The 25,168-nt window shown below is 41.1% G+C and overlaps 1 protein-coding gene across 2 annotated transcripts; it reads right to left on the reverse strand.

Annotated features, from left to right (window-relative positions):
• Positions 1-25,038, reverse strand: ranbp1 (RAN binding protein 1). 2 transcript variants are annotated; one of them, XM_059994648.1, is made up of 7 exons: positions 24,887-24,969; positions 20,528-20,587; positions 19,136-19,272; positions 10,085-10,242; positions 8,698-8,826; positions 3,313-3,369; positions 1-1,347 (listed from the first exon to the last, which is right to left on the reverse strand). In XM_059994648.1, exons 2-7 carry the CDS (start codon positions 20,537-20,539, stop codon positions 1,214-1,216), a joined length of 627 nt encoding a protein of 208 aa, XP_059850631.1. In that variant the 5' UTR covers positions 20,540-20,587; positions 24,887-24,969; the 3' UTR covers positions 1-1,213. The 2 variants fall into 2 exon arrangements, with proteins under 2 accessions (XP_059850631.1, XP_059850630.1); XM_059994647.1 differs by lacking the exon at positions 20,528-20,587 and having other exon boundaries at positions 24,887-25,038.
• Between the last annotated feature and the right edge of the window lie 130 nt (positions 25,039-25,168).

Consider the following 25,168-nt stretch of genomic DNA (forward strand, 5'->3'; position numbering starts at 1 on the left):
TGTTCGCAAAAACCTTTATTGCAAATTTCCTAACGAGTATCAATTTTCAACAATTTATAAGTTTCCCCATTACAAAACAGTAGATTAAGATGGTTTGTTCATTCCAGCAGTAACAGGATTATACACAAATGTTTGTGGTTCATGGCAAGCAAATGCATACTTATCAGAACAAGCTCTTTCAAATTGAACAATCTTTTCTGTAGGTAAAGCTTGTGTTACTAATGATGTGCATGCCAATTGTATGGCTAGTATTATAGATTTTGCTATGTACCAACAGCAGGAAAATAAAGTTGGCCACTGAAACTATCAGCATCACTCCTCTTCACTTACATTACTCGTGCATTATATTATTACCATCAGACAAGATTTGGTGTCAGTTTTTAAGATATGATAGCATTGGACTTGTACTAGTTTACAATTTTTTTCTCCCTTGGGATGTCACTCAGCAAAAAAAAAACTCCAAAAGATGTTGGCACGGTAATAGTTTCCTGCAGCTTCACCATTCTCTCATTGGGATACTCTATCCAAGCACGGTTAAATTATGAGGGAAATATCTAAGGTTCTCTTCTAGTTCTCAGGATACAAAACTATATCGAAATGAACTTGCCACTAATCTTTCTATTGTGTAATCTGTCAGTTAACCAATTTAGATGGGGAACAAAAAAAAACTTGAGTAAAAATTTAAAAAATCTTAAATGTACTCTTACAACATTGGTGGCATACTTGGCCCAGAACCATTACAGGGCAAAAATAATAATAAAAAAACCTAAAGAGTTCTTTTTTTTCCCATGTACAACTTAACTGAATTTTATTTGGTTATAAACCATCTGCTACCCGATGCGGGAATTCTGACATTAAGTCTCATTCACAAAACAAAATTATTATTTTTTTTAAAAGTCAGTCATACACTGTAAAGCATGTTATGATCACCAATTTTCAGGAATTAAAGCAATAGATTTAAATTATCCTCTCAGAAGACTGTAAATAGATAAGGCAGTAGTTAACACTCCAAGAATTTTTCACCGAGGAATACATTAGCACATTAATGGTGGTTGATGACTGAGGAATGACTTTCTGTGAAGGTACTGTGTCTTCATAACCAATTTGGGACCACAGGGCAAGAGCCTGGTAAAGGGCTCATCTGTGTCCAAACCCAGTTCATTACAGTCTGCTGTAAAAAAAAAAGGAAAGGGAAAACAAGGACCAGGATTAATTAATTTGCTTCAGTTTTTTCACTGGTCCCTTCCTTCTTCTCACTTTCTTCCTCTTTGGTAGATTCTTTGTTATCCTCCTTAACGGACAATTCTTCTAGCTTTTCGGCAACTTTATCTGCACTTTCATTGTTACCTAATAAGAAACAACAAAAATGAGTTGTTCGAAGTACAGATTCATCACCATATATGACACCGAGATTAATTTTTCTTGTGAGCTTTCAGTAAATACAAATAAACCCAGAGAGTCAATGAAAGACTGCTCTCAAGATGGATAAATAATCAATGTGTAAAAGATAACACTGCAAATACAAAAAAAAATTGAGAACATGAGAGGAAGAGTCCTTGAAAGAGTCTATAGATTATGGGGACAGTTCAATGTTGGGGTGAGTGAAGCTATCCCCTCTGGTTCAAGAACCTAACGGTTGAGGGGTAATAACTGGTGGATATAATAAGATTACTAAAGAGAAAGGACGTGCCTCTGCATAACTAGATAGCACAAAAGCAGACAGGAAGGCCAATGGTTACCTTGTTTGCTCACAGATGAACTACAGGCTGTGAAGCATTTACGGATATCACAATTACAGGAACAATGCAAAATTTGATAGAGCAACAAATACAAAATGCTAAACACAAAGTACACTGCAGATGCTGTGGTCAAATCAACACATACAAAAGCTGGATGAACTCAGCAGGTTGGGCAGCATCCACTGAAATGAGCAGTCAACGGATGCTGCCCGACCTGCTGAGTTCATCTAGCTTTTGTATGTGTTGAAATACAAAATGCTGGAGGATCTCAGGACAGGCAGCAACTATGGAAATAAGCAGTCGATGTTTTGAGCTGAAATCCTTCATTAGGACTGGAAAGGAAGAAGGCAGGAGTCAGAATAAGGTGGGGGGGGGGGGTAGGGGAAGGGAGAGGAACACCAGAGGGAGGTGATGGGCAGGTAAAAAGAGGAGTAAGAGGGGAGCCAGTATAGGGAATGGGGGAAAAAATCAAGTTAGAGAAATTGATGTTCATGCTGCCAGGTTGGAGGCTACCCAGACAAAATGAGTCATTGGGTAAACTGATGAGGGGTCTCAGCCCACAACATCAACTGTTTATTCCTTTCCATAGATGCTGCCCAACCTACCGAGTTCCTCCAGCATTTGCAGGCTTTCTCAGGTTTGTTGATAATCTTCAACATACTTGTGCATACCCATCTCCTAGATCCATTGCCTCCTTTATTCCAAACCCCTGAATACAGTAAACAGTCACTGTTCTTTTGGCTACAGAAAAGCCTGAATTTTCTTAAACAAACACTAGTTCATTGTTTTCAATTTTAATTTACAAAATGGCAAACTGAGTTGGAGGGTCAGGGGTGCAGAAGGGGAAGAAAAATATCACTCCCCATGAGCACACAGATTACAGGTTATAAAATTGGCACAAAGTCAAGGATCTAGTGAAGTATGTCACTTAAACTGACCAATTAAAAGTCTTTGAACTGCACTGTTTGAAACATTGAAAGACTATCTTTATATCAATAAGGACAGAAGCCTGCAAATAGTCAAATTGGAATAACATCTGTGTATTTCAGTTTTATCTTGGTAACAGTTTCAACACACACTTTCAAAACCAGAATTATCTTTTAGATTACATTTAAATTTAGATTACACTTAAATTCTAGAATGATATAAGGTATGATTCAAAGTTAGTTGATTTCTGATCAGACACGGAAAAGTGTGTGGCAGTTTTAAAGAGATGACCAGAAATTTTAGGACCCTTTCTCTTTCCACAGATGTTGCTGATCTGCTGGGTATTTTTGGTTTTTATATTAGATTCCCATTTTTTGTTTTCTTTTGCTCCTCCCCTCCCCAGACAGATCATTCTAAGATTATGAAATTTACAACACGATAAAGGATCTTGGAATCTTATCCAACCAGGCATTCACGTTTATAAATCACAACTTCAAAACAAATTAATAAGATTAAACATTTGATTTTGTGAAAGCTCAATTTACATGAAAACTGTCAACACTTTTGATTAAATCTTTAACTTCTCGATGTATAATTTATGGCTAATAAATATGTCATACATGTTGTAATTAAAAAGGTATATTACCCTTTAGCTTCATCTTCTCTTTGCATTCTTCAAACTTTGCCTTAAACTTCTGTGCATCTAATAAATGAAAAAAAATCTAAAGTTGCAAAGTTTTTGTTTAAAGCAATAAATTTTTGAAATATATTAAGTAGGTACATATACAGTAGAAAGATTAACAATGTACTGCAGCAGTTTCACTACTGAGAACACTTCCTGGAAACTCACCAACACCCAAGTAAGAATTTTTAAAGCACCACTGATTTTCTGAATTCAGAAAGTTTCCAGTCAATTCAGAAATCTTGATGATGTTAACATCCTTATCCAAGAAAAGATAAGATGCTGACATTGGACAGCATTCAAAGGAGGTTCATGAAAGTGATTCAGGGATTGAAAGGCTTGTCTTTTGAGAAGTGTTTGGTGGCTCTGGGCCTCATCTCACTGGAATTCAGAAGAATGATGGGTGACCTCATTGAAACCTATCAAATGCTGAAAGGCCTAAATAGAATGGGTGTGGAGAGGATGTTTCCTATGGTGAGGGAGTTTAAGATCAGAGAGAGGACACAGCCTCAGAACAGAAGGGCATCCATTTAGAATAGAGATGAGGAAGAACTTATTTAGCCAGAGAGCAGTGAGTTTGTGGAATTTGTTGCCACAAGCAGATATGGAGAAGCCATTGGGTATAATTTAAGGCAGAGGCAGACAATTTCTTGAATAGTCAGGGCATGAAGGGATATGGGGAGAAGGCAGGAGACTGGGGCTGAGGGGGAAAATGGATCAGCCATGATGAAATGGCGGAGCAGACTCAATGGGCCTAATTCTGCTCTTGTATCTTATGATTAACTATTTCCCTAAGGTTACTCAGATCAAAGACCAACTGCTTGAACTTGAAAGTCTGCAGCTTTCTCTTTGTTTTCACTGTTTACCATCAACTCAGTGAAATCTGATTTTAAATTTATCTTTGTATTTACAATGTGATGATTAGAACTGGTGTTTCTGCCCAAGATTGAGCATATAATGCAAGTCATGCTTTGTTGACAGCTATAGATTGACATGTTGCTTAAAATGGTATAGGTAACAATGACACTTATTCTGCATTGGTATTGTTTTACCTTATTCCAGCTGAAAATACTGTAATGATTTGATGTGCATAAACAGTATGTAACACTATTTTGCTACTATGGGGTATTCTGAATGCAGACATGAACTGAGCTGAACTGCATATGCATGGACTCTTGATTTTGTGTTATTCACACATTTTCTGTTGCTGTTTGCGCAATGTGTTCTTTTTGTGCATGGGGTTTAATTATTTTCTCTGAAGGGTTTTGCTTTGTGGTTGTCTTTAGGGAAGACAACCCTGGGTTGTGCATGGCATACAGACTGAACCTTTGACAAACTTTTCACTGTACCTTGGTACACGTGACAACAATAAACCAATATGAACACCACTTAACACCAGATGACATAGGAGCAGAATCAGGCCTTCTGGCTCATCAAATCTGTTCTGCCATTCAATCATGCCTGAATTTTTTCCCCTCTTCAGCCTTTGATGCCTTGTCTAGTGAAGAACCTATCAAGCTGTCTTAAATATACTCAACGACCTGGCCTCCACAGTCACCTGTGGTAATAAATTCCACACATTCACCACGCTCTGGCTAAAGAAGTTTCTTGACATCTGTTTTAAATGGACACCCCTCTATCCTGAGGCTGTGCCCTCTTGTCCTAGACACCCTCATGGGAATAATCCTTCCACATCTACTCTATCTAAGCCTTTCATCGTGCAAAAGGTTTCAATGAGAAACTCCTCACCCTTCTAAATTCCAGTGGGTATAGACTGAGAGCCATCAAATGTTCCTCGTATGTTAACCCTTTCATTCCTGGAATCATCCTTGTGAACCTTCTCTGCACTCTCTCCAATAGCAGCACATCTTTCCTTAGATGAGGAGCCCAAAACCATTTACAATACTCAAGGTGAGGCCTCATCAGTGCCTAATAAAGCCTCAGCATCACATCCCTGCCCTTGTATTCTAGCCTCTTGAAATGAATGTTAACATTGCATAAGCCTTCCTCATCACTGACTCAACTTGCAAGTAAACCTTTAGGGTGTTCTGCACAATGACTCCCAAGTCCCTCTGCACCTCTTTTGGAGATTCTCTCATTGAGAAAACAGTAGAAATAATTTATTTCTATAGAAATTTTGAGCCTGCAACGCCATTTTGAGATCATGGCTGATCATCTACTAGCAATACCCAGTTCCTGCCTTGTTCCCATATCTCTTGATTCCCCTATCCATAAGATACCTATCTAGCTCCTTCTTGAAAGCATCCAGAGAATTGGCCTCCACTGCCTTCCGAGGCAGTGCATTCCAGACCCCCACAACTCTCTGGGAGAAGAAGTTTTTCCTTAACTCTGTCCTAAATGACCTACCCCTTATTCTCAAACCATGCCCTCTGGTACTGGATTCCCCCAGCATCTGGAATATATTTCCTGCCTCTATCTTGTCCAATCCCTTAATAATCTTGAATGTTGCAATCAGATCCCCTTTCAATCTCCTTAATTCCAGCGTGTACAAGCCCAGTCTCTCTAACCTCTCTGCGTAAGATAGTCCAGACATCCCAGGAATTAACCTTGTGAATCTACGCTGCACTTCCTCTACAGCCAGGATGTCCTTCCTTAACCCTGGAGACCAAAACTGTACACAATACTCCAGGTGTGGTCTCACCAGGGCCCTTTACAAATGCAAGAGGATTTACTTGCTCTTGCACTCAATTCCCTTTGTAATAAAGGCCAACATTCCATTAGCCTTCTTCACTACCTGCTGCACTTGCTCATTCACCTTCAGTGACTGATGAACAAGGACTCCTAGATCTCTTTGTATTTCTCCCTTACCTAACTCTACACCGTTCAGATAATAATCTGCCTTCCTGTTCTTACTCCCAAAGTGGATAACCTCACACTTATTCACATTAAATGTCATTTGCCAAGTATCTGGCCGCTCACCCAGCCTATCCAAGTCACCCTGAATTCTCCTAACATCCTCATCACATGCCACACTGCCACTCAGCTTAATATCATCAGCAAACTTGCTGATGTTATTCTCAATGCCTTCATCCAAATCGTTGACGTAAATCGTAAACAGCTGTGGTCCCAATACCGAGCCCTGTGGCACCCCACTAGTCACCACCTGCCATTCTGAGAAACACCCATTCACCGCTACCCTTTGCTTTCTACCTGCCAACCAGTTTTCTAACCATGTCAATGTCTTCCCTCCAATGCCATGAGCTTTGATTTTACCCACCAATCTCCTATGTGAGACCTTATCAAATGCCTTCTGAAAATTGAGGTACACTACATCCACTGGATCTCCCTTGTCTAACTTCCTGGTTACATCCTCGAAAAACTCCAATAGATTAGTCAAGCATGATTTACCCTTGGTAAATCCATGCTGGCTTGGCCCAATCCTATTACTGCTATCTAGATATGCCACTATTTCATCTTTAATAATGGACTCTAGCATCTTCCCCATTACTGATGTTAGGCTGACAGGTCGATAGCCCTCTGTTTTCTCCCTCCCTCCTTTCTTAAAAAGTGGGATAACATTAGCCATTCTCCAATCCTCAGGAACTGATCCTAAATCTAAGGAACATTGGAAAATGATTACCAATGCATCCACAATTTCCAGGGCCACCTCATTTAGTACCCTAGGATGCAGACCATCTGGACTTCTACTACCGAAGTACATGACCATGCATTTTCCAACATTGCATTTTATTTGCTATTCTCCTAATCTGGTTGAGTCTTCTGCAATATACCTGCCCCTCCACCAATCTTCATATTATCTGTAAACTTGGCAACAAAGCCATCTATTCCATCATCTAATTCATTGATATACAACATAAAAAGTGGTCCCAACACTGACCCCTGTGGAACACCACTAGTCACTGGCAGCCAACCAGAAAAGGATCCTTTTATTCCCACTCACCGTCTCCTACTAATTAGCCAATGCTCTAACTATGCCAGTAACTTTCCTGTAATGCCACGGGCTCTTAACTTGGTAAGCAGCCTCATCTGTGGAAATTTGTCAAAGGCCTCCCGAAAGTCCAAATATACAATTCCACTGCATCCCCCTTTATCTATCCTACCTGTAATCTCTTCTAAGAATTCTAACAGGTTCATCAGGCAAGATTTTCCCTCAAGGAAACCATGCTGGCTTTGTCCTATATACAAGTATCCTGCACTGGTCTCCCAAGTCCCTTTGCACCTCAGATCATCACCAATTCAATTTTTTAAAGCTTCATAATTATGAACCAAACTTAGCACCAAAATGTAACCTCAAAACTCTGTGGACTATTTGTCCAGAACTCTAAATTACTAGCTTAGCAAGGAAAATGCTGTACCACCATTAGTGCAGTACAGCAGTGTGGAGGACTGGTCATTTTCTCGTTTGAATGTGTGCACAAGGGGCAGCAGGGATGAGAAAGGGGCTTGTTTTGATGTTGTCTTGTCTTTGTTGTTGTCATTGCCACCTCTGTTGTTCTATGTAACATTGTGGGTGTGCTATATTGGAGCCATGTGGCAACACTTGTGGGCTGTCCCCAGCACATTCTCTGTTTGGGGGTGTGGGTGGGGGAAGAGAAAGGCATGGTGACAGTGCAGTTAGTTCAGTACTTTACAGTGCCAATGATTAGGGTTCAATTTCCACTGCCATCTTTGAGGAGTTTGTATATTCGCCAAGTGGCAGGGTAGAAATGCATCTCTACCGAAGGAGGTATAGGTGCTTCTTCCCTCCCCTAGCCTACAGGTCACTTTTGGACAAGGTGTAGCACCTGGTTAGCCACCCCCGCCCCCTCCTGGATCAGGGTCACGTGAAGCCATGGGAGCAGGTGCTGGATGGTCATATGAGCAGCTGGTGCATATCACAAGTCCTGGTTATGAGACCACTGATGCCAATCTCTGAAGAGTATTGATAAGGCTGGGTAATTATCAATAAATATTGGTAATACCCACCTTCCAAAGACATTGCCCAAAAGAAGGCAATGGCAAACCACTTCAGTTAAAAAAACTTGCCAAAAACAATCATGGTCATGGACCACGTTCACCCACCTGATACGACAAAGCACATAATGATGGCAATATTTGTTCTGTGACCTCTGCATGCTGCAGTTTCCTCCCACATTCCAAATACAGATGGGTTACTAAGTAGTGGGCATGTTACGTTGGTGCCTGAAGTATGGCGAATTTGCAAGTTGTCCCCAGCACATATTCAGACCATGTTTGTTTGTTGACACAAAAATGCCCATCACTGCATGTTTTAATGCACGTGTGATTAATAAAACCAAATCTACATTGTTGATTACCAATTGTGTTACAGGTTTAGAACTCATAGGGACAATAAAATCTAATACTTACTTTCCTTATTCAAGAATCGGATTGCCAGAAGCTCAGGTTTGGGTTCTTCATCTGCAAAGTCAGCGGGAGCATTCCACACCCATGCCCGATCACTACCAACATTAGGCCTTAGCTCCATGGAAGGTGTAACTGGGAATAATTTTTTTTAAAATCAGTGAAAATACAATTTGCTTGTCTCACACACACACAAAAAAATCTCATTTTGGCAGTTGTCTTAATCATGGGCAACAAATGGGGATCAACCAACTAAAGGGTCTACACCAAGATGAAGCTGTACCAGAACTGTGTTCTGGCCACACTCTTGCATGGATCAGAATGCTGGCACATGATACAGAATGATCCTGCCAAGTTATTGTCACCTTCCATACCATGAGCCTCCAGAAAATCCTCTGTAATTTTCTGGCCAAGAAAGATCTCCAACAACGCCCTACTCCGTCAGTGTCACCAAGAGGACATGCCACAATCATCATGAGGAAACTGTGGAGATGGATTGGGCATGTGATGAGAAGAGAGGCCAACCCAATCAACAAGAAAACATTTCACTGGACTCCTGAAGGGCAGATGAAATGTGGGAGACAAAAGACAACTTGGCACCATACTATACAACCTGTAATGAGGACCCTGAACCATACCCGGGCACACCTGAGAAGATGCCCAAGAACAGAGAGAGATGGAGGACCTTCACTGTTTCCTGAAGCGCCAATGGCGCAACTGGCAACAACGACTTAAACCAGCTGAACAATTTTTTTGCTATAAATGTTAATAAATAAAAAATGTCACGTCAGAGCAACAGACTTCATTTTAGTCCAAAGGAGAATTCCTCAATTTTAGACAGCAGTGCAAAGAGGTAAATAAACCCACTTTTAAATAATGGCTTCTCAATTCGAGCCAGTGCTTCGTTCCACCACAGACCTTATTGCCTTAAATGTGTGCACTTTTAAAAAAATGTATCAATGTGGAAAACTCCGTACACATTCAACTGTTAAATCCAGCATAATTTAAAATAATCTGGTTTTCATTTGAGTCATGCATGCTTTCAAGTGCAATCAGAAGGCAATAGGAAACTGCATAAATCTGGCTAAATGTTGACCATCTCAATACACCACACCTTTATCAATTTGCACTGCAACTTTGTGGGATCCATGGATATGATTAATACTAGTATTTAAGTAATAGCAACAAGTAACTTTTCCTCAAGAGTAAAAGTAAATAGCACCTCAAATTCACAACACGCACAAAATACGAGTGCCTCACAGGATTACTCAAATCATTGAACAGACATTTGCAAGGATGAAATGTTAGCATAGGAAGAAATCAAAATTTCCAAGAAAAATTAAAATGATTTACAACTGCCAAAGGTAAAACACGTGTAATTTGTGTAACGTACGATAATGGTTTGCACAGATTTTCAGAGTTTTATCTCTTCTCATCAGGAGGCGAATTGTTCCCCTTTCCTTGTGTTTCAGCAACTTCACATCCCCAGTTCCTCGTTCTTTCCATTCAGGGGGATCATTCTCAGAGGCATACCTAAAGAGTTTTGCACGCCTGGTGAAATAAAAACAAAATTAGGACATTTTAAATCCTGCTTCCAGCCTTTTCAAACACTTTGCAGTTCATCTACTTCATAAAATAACTTGTTAGGACATACTCTGGAGTTAAACAACATAGCAAATATTAATTTCAACAGCAAAGTCTTCAGATCTGAATATGGACTGTAGATTGAAATTTAAAATGGTCTTCTTGGAGCTGCAGACTGGGGTCAGACTGCAACCCAAGAAACACCCCATTGATCTGAGATGTCTCTAAATGTATGAATGCAGCTCAGTGACAGCAGTGATTAATACTCATTTTGGATGTGTTGGTGTGAAGATTTAGATGTTTGAAATTATGTGCAATTCAAAGGAAGCTTTATGAATGCATTGTAACTTAGAAATTGTCTTGTTCCTAACATTGTACTTTAACATAAAATGTGATGTAATATTGCATCAGGAGGCTGCTTCTTCCCTTGTTGTGCAGAATAAAGACCTTTATATCAATCAACAGCTTCAGTGTCCCCTGGTGACTTCAGTCACAACAACACAAGTAAAACATCAGCAAATTGCCCCTCCAGATTGACTGCAATATGGTAAAAGTGTTCAATGCAATCAGTCTGAGGGGCTCCGAACAAACAAGAACAGAAAATTCCCAAGGAAATGTGTGTTTGGTTGGTGCCAAGACAAAAGGGCAACCTGGTCAGTTCAATATAGCTGACTTGAATATTTGGAACTCAAGGCATTTGAGTTTCTTGGTTTCACAGAATTTCCACTTTGATACAAAATATTTAAAGACAATTAAAAATAAAACTTGGATAACTTGCCCAGAAGTCTTAAAAGTTTAAAACCCTAACATCTAAATACAGCTATTTTAATCTTTAAATGATTAGGAGTTACTGCCCATGATTCCTAATCAGATGGCTGGATTTAAGCAGCACTTTAGAAAAACCTGTTCTGAAACAATACAGAAGCTCAATATCTAAATAAGATCAATTACCCTGTCATGCCTCTGAGTTGCAGGGAACTATTTGACCATGAGGAAGGTTGATCCCTGCTGGCATAAACACAGCAGATGAGCAACACATAAAATGCAAAATGGTGGAGCTCATTAAGCCAGGCAGCATCTATAGAGGGGAATACAGTCAATTGTTACCCTTCATCAGGACCGGAAAGGAAGGGGGAAAAGAAGCCAAAATAATAAGGTGGGAATTTGAAGTAGGAAGTCAGGAAAGAATATAGTACTGTGTAAAAGTTTTGGGCACATTGTGACCACTCCTTGCATTTGAAACTGCATCAATTCTTTTCAGTAAACCGTTGTGCAGTTTTATAAGAAAATTGGCTGGTAGGCTGTTCCAAGCATCCTGGAGAACTAACCACAGTTCTTCTTCAGACTTTGGCAGTCTTGCTTGCTTCTGCCTCTCCAGGTAATCCCAGACAGCTTTAATGATGTTGAGATCAGAGCTCTGGAGTCCATACTATGCAGAACTTCTTGTTCTAATTTTTGCTGAAAATAATTCTTTATGGCATTGGCCATGTGTTGGGCGTCATTGTCCTGCTGCAGAATGAAGATGGGATCAACAGACATCTCCTAATGGCAATGCTTGTATTTCTCAGCAATTACGATTCCATTAATTTTGACCAGATCAACTCCATACGTAGAAATGCAGCTCTAACCCTCTGCCATGCTTCATTGTTGGCTGCAGACTCGTTTATATTGCATTCTCCAGCTCTTCTAGCCCAAATGCCTCCTGTTTGAGGCAAAAATTTCAAATTTTGTCTCATCATTACTGAGCACTTGCTGCCACTGTTCAGCACCCCAGTCTGTGTTTTGTGCATAGGCAAGTCTCTTGGTTTTGTTTTCATTTGAGGAATGGCTTTTTGCAGCAACTCTTCCATGAAGGTGACTTCTGACAAGGTTTCTCGCATTGAGCAGTCTATTTGGGTTCTGAGAGTTTACAGCTGACAGTAGTGCTGGACTTCTGATTTAGAAGGGATACCAGTTTGATGCATCTCTTGTCTTGAACTCAGTTTCCATGGCCAACCATCACACTTCTGGTCCTCAAACTTGCCTGTTTCTTTGTGCTTCTGAGCTTGGACAGCACATCTTTAAACTCCTGACTGCTGCTAAATTTCTGCTTGAGAGAGACCTTGCTGATGCAGGATGACCACTTTGTGTCTTGTTGCTGTGTTCACCCTTGGTGTAAGAATCGATGATTTGAAGGTTAAACTGTCACATCTGCCACACCTTCACCTTTTAGTTTTAATAGTCCTTTGCTCAGTTTGTTTCCTTCTACACCTGCTTCTGTTTCAGTTAGCCAGTTTAGTTCATGCAACCTGTTGTCACTGATCATTAGAATCCTGCTTATTCTCTTTGTTTAATCATGCAGTAGGCTACATATCTACAAATTAATCAAGTTTTTAATGTGAAAAGTTGTTTACTAAATGTTTTTCTAAATACAAACATTTCTCTAATATATAATTTTTTTGGGAAAATGTATGTTTGGGAATTTAAAATTTGCTCTTTTCTGTTGATACTAATACATTAGAAATTTATGTAAAAGAAAGGGAGGGATCCAATAGGAGAGGAGTGGACCATGGAAGGAAGGGAAAGCAGAAGAGAACCAGAGGGAGATGATGAAACAATCAGAAGTCAGAGAAATTGATGTTCAGGCCATAAGATTGGAGGCTACCCAGACAGAATGAGATGTTGCTCACCTAACCTGAGTTTGGCTTCATCATGACAGTAAAAGAGGCCATGGACAAGACATGTCAGAATAGGAATGGGAAGTTGAATTGAAACAGGGAGTCACCCGGAGATCCTGGCTTTTGTGGCGGACAGAGCTATGGTACTCAGAGTAGTCCCTCAATCTGCATCAGGTCTTACTGATGTAGAGGCCTCACTGGGATCACCAGATATAATAGAACTGAGTGACTTGAAGGGCAAGTGTCACCTCACCTGGACGAACCGCTTGGGTTGAGAGAGGAGGTATAGGGGCAACATAGCACTTGTCACAGGGCTAAGTGCCATGAGGGAGATCAGTAGAAAGGGACACATGGACAAGGGAGTCACATAGAGAGCAATCTCTATGGAGCAGAGTTTGAGGGGGTGGGGGAAATGTGCATAACTGTAGGACGCCGTTGGAGATGGTAGATTTTACACAGAATGATGTGCTGGATATGGAAGCTTGTAGAATGGTAGGTAAGGACAAGGGGATTCCTATCCCTATTATGAGGGCGGAAGGATGGGATGAGAGCAGAGGCTTGGGAAACAGATGCGGGCAAGGGCAAGTTCAATGGAGGTGGTAAGGGACTTCATTCTGTATTATCACTGATATTATTCAATAAACTAATAAAACACAAAAAGAAAATGATTACTGCTGTTCACGGGAGAAAGTTGGACATAGTTCTTTGCTGTACTTCCTAAACTACAACACCGACTTCAAAAGTACCCCACCGGCTGTAAAGAACTGTGGAATTTTATTTATTTATTGAAATACAGCACAGAATAGGCCTTCTGGTCTTTCAAACCACGCCACCCAGCAATCCTCAGATTTAATCCAATTTAATCACAGGACAATTTACAATGACCTGCTAACCTCCTAACCACTATGTCTTTGGACTGTGGGAGGAAACCCACGGGGTTATGGGGAGAACATATAAACTCCTTACAGGCTGCAGCAGGAATTGAACCCAAATTGCCAGTACTGGAAAGCTATTGTGCCGGTGCCCCTAAAAACTTGTCACACAAGATCAACTGTAGAAGATCAGGATTCTGAGGCTGAGAACTATCACACAAGTGTAAGTCCAGCTCGTTTCTTCCAGTTATACCAGCCCCATAACTATTGGTAGGTTGGAATAAACACAAACAAAACCACACATTCAGGAATGTTACTGTATACTTCAGTGGAAAAGTGAACTTGAAAGCAAATTATTAACTGGAAGGGTAGAGGAAAGTGCCAGTTTATGACTGCAAAGGCTTGTGCTATTATGTGGAAGTGTTTCTCTTGAAGAATCTCAATTGGCAACTGCATCAGACACAGTCCTTTATTTTTCTGGATAACCACTTGGAATAAGCAAATACTGTATATCCACTTGACAATACCAAGGCAGTCATTTGACTTCTCCGTGGATTGTCACCTTGTCGTGGTGGAGAAGCTTGTGTGGTCCTGAGATCCCGAGTGTGATGCCGTCTGGAGCTATGCTCCTGGTAGGGTCACCATGGCAGTAAGGTCGAGGGTGAGGTCCCTGACAAAAAACAATCCAACCAAGACCTCAACGGTGGAACAGGCAGATGAAGTTACTTTGAACTCAATGGTTGTGAAGGCAGAGGAAGGCTGCAACAAATCCATCAACTCCAATCGTCGTGGTTTCCATGCCATTGGAATCAGTTGGTTGATTTGTGAAGTATCGTACATCAGGTACACATTAAAACAGATACACGCACAGGCGTCTTCGCTCTGCGATAGATCAACAGAACAAAGCCACGATGTCGAGCCATTTGAAAACACAGCAAATGGGACCGGTAACTACACTAATCAGAACTGCAAAAGATAATGGGAACATTGAAACTGAGCAAGACCTTTTTGTCAAATTCATAGCAATTCAGGAATTGATATTAAGAGCACTTTCCCCTCCAAAGTGATCACGACCTACACTTGACTCAATCTCTTTCGGGCCTCAGAACAATAGCTCTCAGCTGCAAAGGAGACCTTTCATCCAGCAATGAAAACAATTACTCAAAAATGGACAGGCCTCGATAAGAAATGAGTACTTAGAATCAGAGTACTTTTAAACTTTAGATACAGCATCCATTGTATCTACATAACCAGTGAGTGCATAATAACTTGTTAGGTACTGCAACCCAGAGTCAGGTTTAACATTACTCACACACAATGTGAAATTCATTAACTTTATAGCAGCAGTACAATACATTAGTGGTCACCAACCTTTTTAATGCACACCAGGGCAGAAAAGACGAAGTAAAACCCCGCAACCCGGAAGTAAAAATAATGTATAAACACCAGGGGTACCCGCCCCTTTTGTGCACTGCGAACCGGTTTAACATTGACAATATTCTTGCAGACCGGTTGACCGGTGGGGTGGGGTGGAGTGTTAAACACGATGGGAATACAGTGATACTCGAAGCAGGTTCAGTATGTCCGGTCTATTCCGCAATTTAGTTTCCACGGCTCTCGGCACTTAGCTTCTGTCCCGCTTGCTCACTTTTTTTCCGCTGGAAAAAACTTGACGGGTTTGTCTTTAAGTGCAGTGTGCTTGGACTCAAGGTGCTGAAGCAGTTTTGAGGGCTTCATTGCCTCATTAGACAACCGCCTGCCCGTCCACTGCCAGACGCCTTGGCCAGGTGCTGCTGGTCGTGGGTGGGGTGAGGATAAGGTCAGGGCCGGAGGTCCCCATGCCGGGGCCACGGCAGCCGCAGTCCGGAAAGAGGAAAGAGCACCCGCCTTCCTTGTAGGATCTATCAGCCGACAAAAGTTTGTTTCAGTAGATCACAGCGAGGTAGCTGCTCTGCTACTTACGAAAGAAACTCTGAGCCCGAATTAGGTCATCTGCGAATACCTGATTCCCCATGGACATTTGGTGTGTTAAACAGGTTTCGAGGCAGCGGCCATCTGTCCGCGCTCCAGGCCAGTAGTAACGGCAATTCTCGCTGGCCACGCGAGGCCGCTGGTTACCCGAGGACAACCAGCGAATTCTGACGCAAGGGTATCACTGCGTTTAGGCGACTGATGACTTCACGTGCATTCAACAGTGGGCGTGACAGGGAATGAGGGAAGTTGCATCTGACTCACATCATTCCCTCATGGCCCAGTGGCTGGGGACCACTACATGTGCACTGGGCAGAAAGAACGGAACTAAAACCCCGCAACCCAGAAACAATCTCTCAACAGTATTTGTTTATTTTTCTTTTTTTTCAGGATCTACTGGGAAAGTCTCAAATATCGATGGGTTGGCAACCACTACAATACATAATAAATAAGAGAAAAAAAAGAATGACAGAAAACATATATCTATTAAATTAAATAAGTAGTGTTTATGGGTTCAATCTCCATTTAGAAATCAGATGGCAGAGGGAAGAAGCTATTCCTGAATCGTTGATTGTGTCTTCACCTTGTTCCCAATGGTAACAATGAGAAGAGGGCATTTCCTGGTTGGTGGGGGTCCTTGATGATGGACGCTTTCCTAAGGCACCGCTCCTTGAAGGTGTCTTGGATACAGCAGAGTCTAATGCATGATGGAGCTAACTTTACAAGTTTCTGCAACTTACTTCGATCTTGTGCAGAAGCCCCCCACCCCGCTGTGTATTCAAATGTACTGTTAAGAACATTATAGAATTGTTTACAAAAAGCACAAGAAAGTTAGAAGCAGCAGCAGATTAATCCATTTCTGAAGGAAAAGTATTGTTTCATTAACATGACACATCATTGGAAATGTAAAGAGTCAAACTCAGGTTTGAGGCTCAAGAATACACCTGTAGATTATTCAACAAATGTAAATAAAAAGGTGCCTCAAAATAATTCATGGGCATAAAAAATATCTAAGAGGTGCTGAAAATCCAGAGCAACACACAAAATGCTGGAGGAACTTGGCAGGGCAGGCAGCATCTACGGAAAGGGGAGTAAATAGCTGAGGCAGAGACCCTTCATCAGGACTCGGGTGTTTTCCTATGTGACTGATACCTATCAGAAGAACTAAACATGTTTTTTAAAAAAAATTATATAATCACTAACTTTTGTGCCCCTAATAAATTTTGAAGCCTCACGTATCTGATCATCCTTTACTGCAAAGTGACATCATTATCCTTCAACAGCTCCTATCCAACATTCAATTGGCTCAAAAGTTATTCAGTCAGCTGGAAAAGATTATGAAAAGCTAGCTCTTCCTGCTCAATTACCGACGATTTACAATACTATCCTAAATCAATTACTCAGCATCACCCTAAATCATGCGACCCCAAATCTATCTGTATTCAACAAATCCAGAGATTCAATGATGCCTGTGCTTATTCAAATTTAAAATTTCCTCCAACTAAATGTTAGGAAGACCAATGGCTATTACATTAGATCCCCAGTTACCTTCGATCTTACCCCACCTTAACAAAATCTGTCTCTATCCACAGATTTCATCCTCTTTCTCAGCCACTGCCCAAGACAGTTTGGAATCACATCATTTTTTGCAATTCTGAATGATGTTCTTTAAGCTCATAAACCACCTTCACGAAGACAGCTGCTGACATTGGCTACTCAATAACTCAACAGTCTCAACAATTTATACATCCTGAAGATCATCCAAAGCTCTTAGCTCTTACCTGTATCCCAACCCCGACAACCCATTTACCCATCAGTCATAAGTTCCTCCAAGAGGACCACAACCTTGTTGTAGGATTTGGAGGCTTGCGTGCTTCAATGACCCGAAGAGCTACGTTGGCTAGAGTTTAGGGCTTTATGCTTTAGCTCTTGGCAAAGTCACCCATGCCAAACAGGTCAAAGGGTAGAGGCCAGACTGAGGAGTCCAACGATCCTCTACCCTCATGGCTAAATGCCAGCAGTGTAATGGGCAGTTAATAAGTATGTTACATGTTGGCCAATATTGGTAAGATTCACCAGTCTTTAAATTTAAAATTCACCTGTTTGCATGCATCCCTCATTCTGCAATGTCTAACTTACTATGATACCCACATACCTGCAGAACAGCAAAACTTATCCAGGAATACATGTTCTAGCATTACCTGTTCCTTACATATTGTTAAGAAGCATTCACAACTGTAGACAGGATGCAATTAGGTAAGAACTCAGCAGGTCAGGCAGCATCTTCGCGCAAAGACCCTTCTTTTCCATAGATGCTGCACAAACTGCATAGTTTCTCAAGCATTTTGTGTGTTATACTTTGAATTTCCAGCTCTGCAGAGTTTTTCACATTTATGGTACAATTAGATAATGCATTAATAAGATGGGGTCTTAAATTAAGACAAATCTTTAGCTGAAACATCAAAAAGTCACAAGTCCTCAAAAATTTTCCGTTACTCCTTTGCTTTAGCTCAGTGGCAAGTTTCACAGAGAATCAAGTAGATTTTGGCTTAAAGCTATGATCCATTTTAGGGCCAAAGAGCACACAGTTAACACACTCTACAGGTGAACGAATAATGCCAATGTTCGGTTGATCTATGACGTGAGGTCCTCTCTACAAAGAGAAGGTTGCTCTTCCAGGGCCATTATTTCTTTGGTGTTATCTAACCTACAAGTTGGCCATTTCATTTACCACATTATTACAAAGTACATTATTAACCATAATAATAAAACCCTCTTTGCACATTGCACAGAACTGTACTAACACTCAAGGCCTAGAGCCGTATATCTGATTTCTTTTTGCTCACTACTTTGAATATGCTGTGTATGTTTTGCATCTTGGCCCCAGAGGAACAGTTTTGTTTGGCTGTATTCATGCATGTTTGAATGATAACTAGCATTAAAATTTGATTTTTAAAAAAATCCTATGAAAACAAACTGACTAATCATTTTTCTCAGTTTTTGTGGGACCTTGCTGTGTACACATTGGCCTGTAAGGTTTCACAATAGAAACTCCAGTGATTACATTTTCGAAAAGTGGTTTAAGTATTTTAAGCTATTTTTATATTTTCACAAGCCAAAATTGCGATTCAAGATCAAACACGTGTCTGAAGAAAACAGGAAGCCAGCTGGAAATCAAGACTAGACGAGAAGTAGGATATAAAAGAAGTGAATCTACTTTTCCAATGAAGCCCAGAAATAGGCTAAATCACCTACACAGCACAAGACACCATGCTACGAAATCTGGAAATATCTATCTGTACAAATCATATTGAGGTGGTTGCAGGCACAATATGCAAACTTACTGTTTTAGTTACTTACATCCTGAAAAGTTCTTCTTCATCTTCTTCCAATGTTTTCACCTCTTGCTCAGGGAGAGAGACTATTGGTTCAAAGTGGGGATCATGGTTAGCATCTTCATTCACGTTCTCTGTAGAAGTATCATGGTCACCTGCTTCCTGGAATAGATATGACAGATAACTGAAACAGGCCTTCTTTTATGAACAGAAACTTAAAAGACCCTCGTCATAAACAAAAAAAAAGTGTGCAGATGGTGGAAATCTGGAGCAACACACATAAAACAGTGGAGGAACTCAGCAGGTCAGGCAGCATCTGTGAAAAATAATTAGAGGACAGTTTGGGCTGACAATTCCAACCTTGCTATCTTGGAATTTTGATATTGGTTAAAACTGTAATGTGTAGGCAAGAACACATGATTCCTGCCAATTTACCACATTTCGAAAAATTGTAAGCACCAATTTCTCCCAATGTTGGAGTCATTATTAAAGAATGGTGTGGTCTGATTGATTCTCTTAGGTTTATTACTCCATGTATTTATTGAATATTCCAAGAAAATTAATCTCAGGGTTGTATATGGTGACATACATGTACTTTTAACTTTATCTCATGTGCACCCAAACACTCAGTGAAATGTGCAGCTTTGCATCACAATCCAAGGATACGCTAGGGGCAGCCAAGTGTTGCCACACTTCCAGCACCAACATAGCATACCCACAACTCACTGAGTCCAAGACCATCACTACCTGCCCCAACCAGATGACCGCAGAGGTGCATGAGCTGCTGAGGACCTGTGACTCCACCTTCAGAGCAGGTGACAAGGTAGCCCTAACAACAGCGAGGGCCAAACTGTCCCGGGCCATCAGAAAGGCAAAGCGTGCACACGCTCAGCGAATCCACAGCCACTTCCAGGACAGCGGTGACACGCGACACATGTGGAAGGGCATTCAGGACATCAACTACAGTTCAACATCACCTGATTGTGCGGGTGATGCCTCCCTCCCAGATGCGCTGAACAAATGCTACACTTGTTTTGGGGTGGAGAACTCCACTCCTCCTCCAAATGACCAGGTGCTGTGTCTCACCGTGGCAGATATGAGAACCCTGTGCAGGGTCAACCCACAGAAGGCTGCTGGACCAGACAATATTCCTGGCAGAGTGCTTACAGGATGTGCAGACCAGCTAGCAGATGTTCTCACAGACATCTTCAACATCTCCCTGAGCAGCGCCATCGTTCCAACGTGCTTCAAGCTGCCACCATTGTCCCTTTGCCGAAGGAGTCTTCAGTGTCCTGCCTCAATGACTACCTTTTCCGTTGCACTCACATCCATCATCATGAAGTGTTTCGACAGGCTAGTCATGAGGCACATCAAGACCCTGCTGCCCCCCTCACCGGACCCCCTGCAGTTCACGTACCGTCCCAACCATTCAAAAGACAACACCATTGCCATCGCCCTCCACCTGGTCCGAACCCACCTGGACAAAAGAGACACGCATGTTCAAATGCTGCTCATAGACTTCAGTTCAGCACTCAACATAATCATTCCTCAGAAACTGATTGGAAAGTTGAGCCTACTGGACCTGAACACCCCCCCTTCTGTAACTGGATTCTAGACTTAGTACACCACAGTCAGTCCGTATTGGAAGCAGCGTCTCCAACACCATCATACTGAGCACAAGGCCCCCCCCAGGGCTGTGTGCTCAGTCCACTGCTTTTCACTCTGCTGACCTACGACTGTGCTGCAACACATAGCTGGAACCATATCATCAAGTTCGCCGATGACACGACTGTGGCGGGTCTCATCAGCATACAGAGAGGAGGTGCAGCAGCCAACGGACTGGTGCAGAGCCAACAACCTGTCTCTGAACGTGAACAAAAGAAATGGTTGTTAATTTCAGGAGGGCACGGAGCCACCACTCTCCGCTGAACATCGACGACTCCTCGGTAGAGATCATTAAGAGCACAAAACTTCTTGGTGTTCACCTGGCAAAGAATCTCACCCAGTCCCTAAACACTAGCTCCATAGCAAAGAAAGTCCAGCAGCATCTCTCCATTCTGTGAAGGCTGAGGAAAGTCCAACTCCCACCCCTCCATCCTCACCATTCTACAAAGGTTGTATTGAGAGCATCCTGAGCAGCTGTACCACTGCCTGGTTCAGAAATTGCACCATCTCAGATCGCAAGACCCTGCACCGGATAGTGAGGTCAGCTGAGAAGATCATTGGGGCCTCTTTACAGACATTTACACCACACGCTGCATCTGCAAAGCAAACAGCATTATGAAGGACCCCATGCACCCTTCATACAAACTCTTCTCCCTCCTGCCATCTGGGAAAAGGCACCGAAGCAGTCAGGCTCTCTCGACCAAACTTTAAGTTTCTTCCCCCAAGCCAGACTCCTCAATACCCAGAGTCTGGAATGACACCGACTTACTGCCATCTAATGTGCCTATTGTTTTGTTTATTATTTATTGTAATGCCTGCACTGTTTTGTGCACTTTGTGCAGTCCTGGATAGGTCTGTAGTCTAGTGTAGTTTTATTTGTGTTGTTTTACGTAGTTCAGTATAGTTTTTGTATTGTTTCCTGTAGCACCACGGTCCTGAACAACGTTGTCTCATTTTTACTCTGTACTGTACCAGCAGTTATGGTCGAAATGACAATAAAAAGTGACTTGACTTGAAGTGGTGCACCCAGAGGAAACCCACACAATCACGGGGAGAATGTATAAACTCCTCACAGACAGCAGTGGGTGTTGAACCCTCATCTTCTTCAGTTGATTTCACAGGGCTAGTTTTTATTTCCACTCATCATCGATCACTGGATTATTGGTCTACCACCAGCTGTTTCACAGAACCTTTCACCCTCTTTTAAATCCCAGTGTGTTTTCGCTCATTTTTTTTGTTTGTTCTTTGCTTTTGCATACTGGGTGTTTGATGTTTTCTTTGAACTGGTTCTGTGGTGTTTCTTTGTTTCATGGCTGTCTGTGGAAAGACAAATCTCAGGGTTGTATACTGTATACATACTTCTGGCAATAAATGTAATTTGAATCAACGGCTACTTTTCTGATCACTTAGGAGCAAACCCAGGTGCAAGCAAACATTTGTTTTATTTTCAAACATTACACCTGTGCAAATAAACAAAGACTAGTTAGCAATTATTAAAAGTTACTCAAAATATATTTTAATATACCAAATCAACATGGTAACATTGACTACCTCTAGAGCATATGTTAAAATAAAAATTCTGCCCTCATTCTGAATTGCTGATGGGATGACAATGCTGCCTATTTAGGCAAGGAAATTAAAACATAGAAAAACTCTGGTGCACCTTAGCAATCTATGAATGCACTGAAAAGGCCAAAATTTAAGAGCACCTTATTGCTACTAGAAAGACTGTACAATAAAATATTGTTTACAGGGGAAAGGAGGTTTAAATGGAGAATAGGTTGTGTCATGTTCTCATTGTTACCATCAGGAAGGAGGTACAGGAGCCTGAAGGAACACACTTAATGATTCTGCCCCTCTGCCATTCAATTTCTGATTTGAACCCCATGAACATTACCTTGCTACTTTTTTTTTACACTAATTACATATACAATTACATACACATATTACACAATTACTAAATTACATATAGTGTAATTGTTATTTCTCTGTTGTTATTGCACTGTATTGCCGCAAAGACGACAAATTTCATGACATGGGAATGTGAGGGGCAAGTTTTCCCCCCATTCAGAATCGTGGATGAATGGAATGCGCTGCCTGGTATGGTGGTAGAAACAAATACATTAGAAGCTTTTAAGAAGTAGGCACATGGATGTGAGGAAGATGGAGGGATATGGATATTGTGCGAATGGAGGAGGAACAATTGTTTGGGTGTTTTTGGTTTGTCTTTTAGCTGGTTCAGCACAACACTGAGCCATAGGCCCTGTTCCTGTGCTATAATACGCAGTCCTTGTGCAGAAAACCCTAAAGGTGAACTTGCAGATCGAGTCAGTGGTGAGACAGGCAAGTGCAATGGATGTGATGCTGAGACTTTATAAAGCAGCGATAAGGCCTCACCTTGAGTATTGTGTACAGTTTTAGGCTCCTTATCAAAGGAAAGACATTGGAGAAGATCCAGAGGAGGTTCACAAGGATGATTCTGGGAATGAAAGGGTTAATGTATGAGCAACATTTGATGGCCATGGTCATGTACTCACTGGAATTTAGAAGATTGAGGGGGGCACCTCAACCTTTTGAATGTTGAAAGGCTTCAACACAGTAGATGTGGAAACAATGTTTTCCATCATGGGGGAGTCTAGGACAAGAAGGTACAGTCTCAGGATAGAGGGGTGTCCATTTAATACAGAAATGTGGAGGAATTTGTTCAGTCAGAGGGCGATGAAGTTGTGGAATTTGTTAATGCAGAGATCGACAGGTTCTTGATTGGCCACAGCATCAAATTTATGGGGGAAACGGCTGGAGATTGGGGCTGAGGAGGGGGAAAAAGGATCAACCATGATTGAATGGCACAGCAGACTTGATGGGCCAAATGGCCTAATTCTACTATGTCTATATGCTAGTGATATTAAACCTGATTCTGAAACTTAAAAACTGCCTATTTAAAAGAGGGCCTTTATTTGAACAATCAAAGGTACAGCAGTAGTAACACAGTATAAAGAACACAAAAAGTGAAAGAAAAACCTTTAAACTTCCATCTCATAACATTAATGAGGATGTAATTTTTCCTTCTCTGGATGGAATGAAACAGAAAACTAGTTCCTTTCAGAAACATGCAGCAGAAAGTAACTAAAAAAAAGGCAGAAATATATAAAGGGAGCAACAGGAAGTAATAGGCATGTACATCTTTGAATTCATGCCCCCATTCAATGAGGCAAGGCTGAGATTGGTTTATGCAGTTTTGTACCTTCTCCCTCAATATCTTTGGTTAAAAAAAACAATTAAAGATTCAAGAATGCTTAAAAAGTGATTTGAAAATTACTCACTATTATCCGGTAAAACCAACAGCTCCCTAAATTAAAACACTGATACTAACGTTAAAAAATTACATTTACTTTATTAACTGGTGAAAGAAACTTAACTGTCACAGATAACAAAACGACTTTATATATACACAAGAAAGTGATAACGTGTACTTATTTCTTAAAAAAAGAACACATAAAAAGGCAGTGTGGTCTCATGGGAAGATTTGACATTTTTTTAATTTTCAAAGGCCCTTTTAAGTAGAGAGAAGCACATTTTTCTCTTTAGGCATACAGAAGACGTTACCTCATCAGGTCTATAAGACTAACTGGAGAGAAAAAGACCGTATAAATCACCTCCGTCGCAGAGTATTCGATCCCCACTAATTCCATAAATGAGGGAAAAAACTAAATGACTTTTTTAAAAAACAAAATGACACGGCAAACTTAGTTAATTGGCTTTTAAATGATTCACCATCATTTAGGCCACCAGTGGACCTAACCAGGGATGGATTTTACTGCAGAGATGGGACGAAATTAAAGATTAAGAGCCTCAAGATATATAAACTTACAGGTATAAAAACATTTACACTAACTAGCGCAAATTATAATTGACTAAATACCAGTGTACTATTAATTTTAACCGTCGACACGAATAACGGAGGCCTCTCCAATAAATAAAACCGCAGCCCCGGCATAATCGTGACTTTGGTACACTTTAAAAAAAACCGTTAAGATGTCAAGCGTATAAAAGAAATAATAACTTGGATCAAAAAAGGAGTCACTGAGCTTGAAGTGGTGAGGATACTTACTCTCTCATCTGCCATTTTAAGGGAGGATGGTGCGAGATTGTAGATGACAAACAACAAAAAGCTGCTCCGGCTCTTTTACTTTCGCGCTTGATTTTGCTCCCACTTCACCCCGGTCCAATATGGCCTCCCTAGCAACCGGGGGCCGGCCTCCAAAAATCACAAGCAAGGCGCACTTAAAGCGTTATAATCAACACACATTCACATTTTTTCTATTCAAAAAATCTGTTTTATATTTTTTTCCAGCGGGAAATATAAAATATAAATAGTTTTTCTGAAGCGTTA

The sequence above is a fragment of the Hypanus sabinus genome, chromosome 18 (genome assembly GCF_030144855.1).
Source record: "Hypanus sabinus isolate sHypSab1 chromosome 18, sHypSab1.hap1, whole genome shotgun sequence".
Classification (NCBI taxonomy): domain Eukaryota; kingdom Metazoa; phylum Chordata; class Chondrichthyes; order Myliobatiformes; family Dasyatidae; genus Hypanus; species Hypanus sabinus.

What these genes read in the sequence shown, in the direction of transcription:
- ranbp1 (XM_059994647.1), bottom strand. An exon ending in GAAGAAGAACTTTTCAGGAT is followed by an intron (nt 10,243 to 19,135) that starts GTAAGTAACTAA and finishes TTATTTCACCAG; the next exon opens with GCGTGCAAAACTCTTTAGGT. An exon ending in AGAGAAGATGAAGCTAAAGG is followed by an intron (nt 1,348 to 3,312) that starts GTAATATACCTT and finishes GTTTCTTATTAG; the next exon opens with GTAACAATGAAAGTGCAGAT.